Source organism: Brachionichthys hirsutus, chromosome 4 (assembly GCF_040956055.1).
Source record: "Brachionichthys hirsutus isolate HB-005 chromosome 4, CSIRO-AGI_Bhir_v1, whole genome shotgun sequence".
NCBI lineage: Eukaryota > Metazoa > Chordata > Actinopteri > Lophiiformes > Brachionichthyidae > Brachionichthys > Brachionichthys hirsutus.
The window spans coordinates 16,240,213-16,248,702 of NC_090900.1; the positions used below are offsets into that span (position 1 = coordinate 16,240,213).

The following is an 8,490-nucleotide window of genomic DNA, read 5'->3' on the forward strand; positions in this document are numbered from 1 at the left end:
AAACACATCTTCTGGCCAATCACAACACAGCAGTGGAACCAAAGACTTTATTCTTTGAAGTCCTTAAAAAAGAAATTGAGTCACCAAAGAAAAAACAAAGAAAAGACCACAAACTGGCTCAAACTGAGATCCCGCCTCTCGGCGTGAAGTCAGCCAATCATACTGTCCGACGGGGGAGGGGGGCAGTCCCTCTTTTTGGAGCCGCCCTCAAGGTAAATCATATCTAAAGTTATCAGGTAAATATAATTGAGTAAAAAACATACCAGTGTGTGTACTAAATATCAGAGAACGGAAGTAATCGAGTACTTGCGTAGTTACTCTCCGTTACAGCTCCCTGACTCAGTGGGCTCTGAACCCATGACGGATGATTTCTCTTGGCATGACAGTTGAAGGGTTAATCCGAGCAGCCGCGCACTGGACGTGATTTACGGAGCGGATGAGCCGCGATGGTGATGATGATGGTGATGATGATGATGATGATGATGATGATGATGATGGTGATGATGATGATGATGATGAGTTCAGAGCCTGAGGATTGCGCACAAGACAGCCGGTGATCTGCGACCAGCCGTTCGGCAGCGCAGAGCCCCGGTAACGGCGGCAGACCGACTCCATCCGGAGGACCGCGTCTCCAGGATCGTTACGCGCAACTTTTACGCACAAGACCGCCAACGAACAGAGCCGCGGTTCTGGTTGCGCAACGGATTACTGCGGTTTCTGATCCCACAGGTGTGATTCTGTCGCGACCCGGAGAGACGGATGAAACGATCCGCGCGCTGGGACCGAACCGGGAAGAACGAACCGCGCCGGTACCGACATGGGTCGTTATCACCGCGGCCGGTGGATGCTACGGATTCTATTAGCGGCGGTTACAGCGGCTTTCACGCAAGGTAAGTCCCGTTTCATCCAAACTGCTGCTGATGGATGAGGGCGCAGAGAATCAACCTGAAACCTCCATCCATAGCGAGCCCGCGTTAACGACGTCACCTGAACGCATCATGGAGCGCGTGTTGCTCATGGGGGGGGGGGGCGGCTTCCCTCAAGTCTAAATAATCCATAAGGGTCCTCATTTGTGCCACAGACCTGCTCCTCTGTGATCCAGCGTGATCACGTGGGACATCAAACATTCAGGATGAAGTTTGTGAGGAGTAAAAGCCCCCCCCCCCTCCCAGCCCCCCGCAGCCGCGGCTTAATGCTGGGCAGGAAAACAAGGGGCAGATGCAAAGTTAGGAATCATAAAAAGGCTTTGACCTAAGCCTGAAACTGCCTGATGGACGAGCTTTCTGGGTAACGGAGTCCGGCTGATTTATGCGGATAAAAAGATGAGAAGAAATGAGAAATTGTGATGAAACGGATTCTTCTCAAAGCAGCTTTGGGTCTGGTGGGCGGAGCATCCGCTGGCTTATCTCCTCCGTCGGGCCTTCGGAGCGCTACGGCGGGATAATCAGCACAGCAACGTCAGATCCGGCTGATCAGGAGTCATTGATCCGAGACCCCCTCAGTCAGTTCTCTCGTCCTCCATCGGACTCAGACATTCGAATATCGACTTCTAGATCCTCCCCTGAAGCAGCTGCTTCACCTTATTTTTCTAAACAAATGTGTAATGGAGCTCACCACCACAGGAGCCTGGCGCCCTCTGCTGGTGCAACTCTTCTTCTTCTTCTTCGGTGGGCTATAATGACGCACATCATCGCCGACGCCTCTGCGTCATTTATAACACAGTTATAAACGACTATTATTATTATTTGTATTCCCAGAACAGTCAAATCAAAAAAGAGATTTCCGTAAAGTTTCTTCCTGCACATATTTCTGAAGACTTTGTACGCCACATTCCACAATCCCAAATTAATTTTAAAGGCTTTACTCCCTTGTTAGGATGACATTTTCACCGTAGCCTTGATGCTAACGCGCTAGCAGGCTAATGCTGTGGTTTGGATTAGCTCCTGTTCTTTGGGGTGAAGAAGCTTCCTCCAACGTCCCGTTGGTAGCGGGACTGTCGGTCCTTTCTGGGTGGCCTGATCTCCGTCGGTTTAGTGAAATGGTGAAATGATGGTGAAACCTTGAGACGCCGCCGCTCATGGCGTCTCCCAGTGACTGATTAGCTCGTAGATATCCGCCATTGTCTCGCGCGAGGCTACCGAGAGTGGACTAATTTCTGCGAGCATATGGTAGAAGTCGTTACTGCGCATTGGAATTCAGAGCATTCCAATAGAAAAACACCAAGATTGATTAGGACTGGGGAAACGATGCGAGGATGGCGTTCCCAAACATGTTGAGACAAAGCCTTAAGACAAACTGCAGGGCAAAGCGTGGCTCATTAGGCACAATATCGTCGTGATGAGGAAAATAGTCTTTAAGGAACCAAAAATGAGTCGATTGATTGTCTGCCGATGGAGTCTGGTGACGTTTCTCCGTCCTCCAAGCGTCTCTGGAGCTTCACGGGCAAAAAGCACCGAGGAAGACGGAGCTAAATGGCACCTCTGTGCTAACAGCGTTAGCACGCACCGCATCAGAGGACGCCGAGTCTGCATGGTCAAACGGATGCTTTCTGAGGGAGCCAAGGAGGAAGAGCAGCTCTTCTGATTTTTGAATCCATAAATGGGATTTTACATTTTAAAATGTAAAAGTAAATGGGAAAATCCAGATGTTTTTGTATCCAGGCGGGAATCCGGATCACTCTCAAAATGTAAAGGGATCTAAATTAGACCAAGACCCATCTTCAGATTTCCATCCAGCAGTTTTTCTGTCAACAGAACCGCTTGGAGGAGGTAAAAATGATCCAGAATCCTCATCAGGACCCGGATCCACCCCACAACATAGCAAACATGTTCCTGGGCCAAGATCCAAGATCCAGCCCGACATAAAGTTTAATCAGAGCCCACAGATAAATAAACATGGATAAGAACAGAACCTCCTCCAGCCAGGTCCACCAGGGTCCAGATCTGGATCATGGACCAGGTTGTAGCCTGGAACCGGGCCACTGGTTCAGGTTTTAGTGAGATGTTGATTAAAGAAGATCTGATTTCATTCTAAATCCAGACCCAGATCCTAATCCGGAGCCTCGAAGCGGTGTTCCGGTTGTTCAGGTCCTATTGGGCGGTTCTGCTCCAAGTCCAGCTCAGAAGCTGCTAAAGCTGTTTTCCTGATGCATAATGCATAAGTAAACAACCCCCCCCCCCCCCATAATGCACCAAGTAGGGCAATTAGTCAGCGGATAATCCGGTCAGCTGATGATCAGAATTGTGTCCAAACGGAGATGTAACCGGGTCACGAGACGCCGCCGCGTCCTCCAACGCTCGCCGTTAATCTTTAAATCAGATCAGGGAATGTTTATTCTGTTGTTTCTCCTCCTCAATCGTATGAAAAGGTCCTTTCATCTACTGGTATTTAACCGCCGGCGTGTCGCAGCGGTGCATAAATCCTCCCGCCTCCTAGTCGGCTTAATACTTCTGTCCTGATTTATTTATTCCGGGTGTGTCGTTTGGCTCCGCTGGGTATTCATAGCCCGCTGACAATCTGAAAAAAACATTTAATCCCAGTTTGTGATGGCACATTTCCACCTTTGCTCCGCTCAGACAGAAAGCGGGTCATCCAGGCGGGGGGGGGGCCGTGACGGAAACGTGGCATCCCGACTCCACGGGCGATATTTAAACGCTTTTGGAGGAGCAGGTTTTAGATTTAATCTACCTGGGCGTGATTTAGAGGCCGGCCGAAGGTGAGCGGAGGCGGAGGGGGATGAAGAGCCGTGCAGCTGGGGGGTCGGAGCGTTTTGTTTCTTCCTGTTGTCTGAGCACGGTTTAACTAAATATTCATTACCCGGCGGAAGCGTGAACCCGCCTCCCTACAGACGACTTCCTGTAGCGAAGCCGCACACGTCTAAACGGCTATTTAGAGCTAAACGCCGCTAAATAATGAAAGCAGACATTTAGCTTGGCTGCAGCGTTTGAGCTAAAAGCATTAGCAGGCGCAGCGCTAACGCTTTAGCCGTTAGCTGTTTGGGGCCTCCGGAGTTTTGGCTTTGAGCACATGAAGTCATGTTAAACTCCCGGATCAACCCTTCAGCCTCTCCGCTCTTTATTTTTACTCGCCGCTGAACATTTCGAAGTGAAACTCGATGCCGGTGATTTTATTTGATAAATCATAAATGCTCTTATTTTCACTTCCTGTTTTGACTCCTCAGACCTGAGCAGCAAGGAGTTGACGGACGCCAGGAGCCCGGCGCCCAGCGCCTTCTTGCCAGTCACCTACGAGGTGCAAGATGCCGACGCCCTCTTCCTGAAGGAGGCGGGGCAGGACTTCATGAGGAACTCCAGCACGCTGAGTCACACTCAGCCCTTCGTCCTCCTGAGATGCAGCCGCCAGCCGTCCATCAACGCCAGCTACGGGTCCATGTCCACCCAGCAGCCGGTGCCCGGGGACCTGGTCCAGACCGTGCGGCTCTTCAACGCGCCCGAGGGCGTCACCTACAACTGGAGAATCCGGGCCTTCATGCTGACGCCCCGGGTGACCTCCTCCAAACCCAAAGTCCGGGTCCTCTTCTATGTTGCGGGGCGGGACTGGGACCGGGGGGAGGGGGCTGAGGACGAGCTGCCCTGTGTGACGGTGTATGCGTTCTGGCAGACCCAGGAGGTGAGGGGCTCCTGCTCCCTGGGAGGGGCGAGGGGAACCTGCATGGCCGAGCTGGCTCCTCCTCCTGGCTGGTTCGCTCCCGGGTCAGACGGCACCAGCAGGGAGAGGCAGGATCCGACCGCCGGGAACCCTGTGGAGCTCTACTACCAGGCCCGGCCCAAGCTGGATGGGAGGTGTGACTCCGTGGACGGGAGCCGCTGGGGGGGCTCGCAGCAGCAGGCGGAGCCTGTTCCGGTCACGGCGATGCAGAGGATCGGCAGCGTGCGCCTCCTGCAGGTCCCGAAGGGAATGGCGACTCTTTCTCGGCTCAAGCTCGGGAACGCCATCGTCATCCGGATGTCGTCGAAACCGCTGAAGAAGACCAACATCGCCACCTTCTACGTCCTCATGGCGAGCTCCGCCCAGCTGACGAACTTCACTCTGAGGTAAGAGGCTGCAGCTCCTCTGATTGGCTCCTCGGCATTCACGGCCGGCGGGCGTTGGACATCGCCGTTGGTCCTCGTCTTTCATTCGCCAACAACCGGACAGGAAGTTAGATTTTTCAGCTGCGTCCTCGGTAACAGAGGAGCGCTCTGAGACTCCGTCACCTCTGACCCTTTGTGTTATTTGTGTGAGAGGACAGAGCAGCCCTTTTACTTTGAACTCCTGAACTTTGAACTTTCATTAGATGCCGTTAAACACTTTCCGTTTCTGGCGAGGAGGTGACTGAATGTAGAATTTTCCGGTTCCGTCTCCTCACAGGGCGGCTGTAAAGAAAGGCGTGGCGTTCCGGACGGCGACGCCCAGCAACTCCCTGCTGTGGGACATCACCTTGGACATGGCTGCAGACGGCGCCATCGCCGTCGTGTGTCAGAGGAAGGCCCCCGTACCTGGGAGAAGGCGCGTGTTTGTATTAAGAGACTGAGCAGGACGGGCCCGACCCCGGCGCACTGCGGGACCACACCGGGTCGCGTCCCAGGACGACGCAGTCTGGCTGCCGGGGCTTGAATTAAGCCGCTCCTTATAAACAACTATGCCCCGCCCACTCCAATCATCTCTAAACATTTACCGACCGAAAGCGCCGTAAAACCTACCCGACTTAAAAGCTTCAGAGAACTCTTTAGGACTCCTGCAGGTCGGGCCGATCGGATGGAGGCGGGGGCAGACTAAAGGGGCGGGGCGGGATTTAGCCCCTCCTCCTTTGCGATACTGCAGGACATCTCGATGTGAAGTCAGGAACCAATCTCACTAATGGCAGCTGGTTCTTCTGTCCCTCCTGAATCAACAGAATCATTAAAATAAACTTCAATAATCTGACAGATCAAATAATCTCCGGGAAAAAATGAAGCTGGAATCTGGTCGTTTGGCAGAGAACAACGTTTCTCAAGTGCATGAATGGGCCGCTAACGCTTTAGCCGCTAACGCTTTAGCCGCGGTTAGCTTTGACCTCATTCAGCTGTTTTCCTCGTTCGCAGCGGATTAGTCGTTTGTTTATCTCAACTTTTCATGGTAAACATATTCCTTCACTCCGCTAATCCTCTCTAAAACGCCATGAAGCTGACGGGACCCCTGCCGAGCGCCCTCTTTCCCACCGAGCCGTTTCATCCCCCGCAGCTTCTCGCGGTCCCGCCGCGGCCCAAACCCGGCGTGGAGGTTCTGCTGCAGGCAGGGCGTGGCTGGATATGTGTGCTAATGCAGACTTAGCGCTATAAGCAGGTTTAGCGCGCCTGTTTTTGACCGCGATGCTTCTGTTCTCCTTTAATCTCAGGTCTCTGATTATGATTCCGTTAATCTGAAGGGAGGACAGGACGCAGGAAGCGACTGCGTTACGCTTCATGAGCGAGTCCACGCCACCCTCGGTTTGTCCCACTGGACGCAGCACGCCGTTTGGAACGCGGCCCTTTGAGGTCGTCCTGCTGCAGGAACAGCTCTGATAACGCCCCTCCCAGCCTGGACATGCTTTTTGTATTTTTGTCCAGCCAATATATCCTCTTCCCCCCCCCGATATGGAGCCAAGAAAATAAAAATCGGGGTGGCTAACCGGGGGCCTCGGGAGGATATGAACCGGTGGCCGGGACGCTGCGTTGTGTATGCAGGGGGGGGGGGGGGGCCTCTGGGGATGCAAAGACTCCACAAATTAAAAGGAGAGCCTGGTTCTGTTCGGACCGCTTCGATCACCCCATCTCCGCTCTGCGGGGGGGGGGGGGGGGGGGGGGGGCATTCACCACGTCTCCCCGGGAACTCTCTGAAACGGTCCTTCCATTAGACCGGATCCTCGGTATTGATCCGATGTGCTTCCTACCTGCTCGGACTCGCTGCGAGGTCCGTGGATCATCTCAGGATCACGTCGGGTGGTCGTCACCGGGACGACGGTGGAAGCTTGCTGGTATCCCCCCCCCCCCCCCCCCCCCCATGTTGAGGAAAGTCGAGGGCCCGGTTGGCGTCTGGGCTTCAGGCCCGTTAGCGCGCTGCCGCTAGCACTCCGCTGAACCGCCTGTTGGTCCTGCTCAGTTCCATTTCTCTGCCGTGTCATGCAGAGCGCCCCCTTCAGACGAGACCCCGGTGGCCCGTCTGATTAACTTCCCTTTGGGCGCTCAGACTAGGATCAGGAAGCGCTGCAGGATAATCGCCGCTCCCAAAGTCAGATTATCTCCACGCGTGTGCAGACAGAATAGTAATCGGGTCGATAATCCAATTAAAGGGACAATTCACCGAAATGAAAACCACCTGCTCACCTGCAGCTCGTTCCTCACGCCTGAACACCTGCAGGCGATGACGCTGCGTGCTGGTTCGGTACGCATTTACCTTGACACAGGTGAGGCTGTCATCCGTTAACCGTGACTCCTGCCCCCCCCCATCCAGGCCGGAGGGGAGTCTGCTGGAGGTGCTGCAGATGGACTTCCAGGTGGAGCAGCTGAGCAGTCCTCTGGACAGCCAGGTGATCGTTTGGAAGCTGGAGCTAATGGCCCCGCCCACAAATGGAGCCAAGACTGAAGGAGCCATGAGGATCTACACCAGTCAGACGGACTTCGCCGGCCTGGCGCCGCTGGTGATGGTGAGTCGGCCGATCGGCGCCGGAGCGTGAAACGGCGGCGCCGTTTGAGTAAACCGCTTCTATTTTCAGCCTGCTGTGACTGTCAGCTCGCTGATGTTGCCGCGGCGACGGTCCATACATGGACATCCTCTCCTCCACAGCAGTGTGCTTCTATTTCCGTGCTGCCGGCCTCTTTATCATGACCCCTCTATATTTAACCCCCCCCCACAGTTTAACGCTGTGGATCACCATGAGAAGGCTAATGCTAGCTAGCGTCTTCCCATACAGGAAGTCGTCGGTCCTTGTCCCCGTTCTGGCGTCTGCGTCTCTGTGGGATGAGACGAGACAGAAATGATGCGTTCAGGACAGGAAGACGTTTCCCTTCAGGCGTGTTTCAGACGCCCCCACGGAGGCGAGAGGTCCAGAGGCGGCCAGAACCAAACCTGAAAACGATTTTCCTGTCAGCTCAGCTCGCGGGTCAGAATCCGCTGATCCGCTGATCAGCTGATCAGATCAATGCAGCGGCAAGCTAAACATGCATGCAGCAGGCCAGCAGTGTCAGATTACGCTGCACCAACAGAAATACATACATAAAAAAGTACAGGGGGGGGGTGTGTCTGTGGTTACCATGGAGATGACTTAAGAGCTTCTGCCGAAGCGAAAATTGAAAACGATGCGTGAAAAAAAAAAAAAGTGGAGCGACGTTCCAGAAACGAGCCTGGAGATCCGTTCGGAGCGAAGCTACAGATTATTTAATCTGTCAGTCCGACTTCATGGTTTTACTGCTGCATTGAGTTTGTGGATTAGAGGCCGGGGGGGGTGGGGGGGGGGCTTAACCGCTGACTGAT

General features: G+C 53.9%; 1 protein-coding gene across 1 annotated transcript in view; it reads left to right on the forward strand.

Moving 5' to 3' along the window:
* Positions 1–817: 817 nt before the first annotated feature.
* LOC137893045 (transmembrane protein 132D) overlaps positions 818–8,490 on the forward strand; it is a 9,876-nt gene continuing 2,203 nt past the window's right edge. Inside the window, exons 1-4 of the mRNA XM_068738476.1 lie at positions 818–890; positions 4,181–5,054; positions 5,371–5,508; positions 7,471–7,689. Coding sequence (XP_068594577.1) covers positions 818–890; positions 4,181–5,054; positions 5,371–5,508; positions 7,471–7,689 — 1,304 coding nt within the window. The remainder of the gene's footprint in view (positions 891–4,180; positions 5,055–5,370; positions 5,509–7,470; positions 7,690–8,490) is intronic.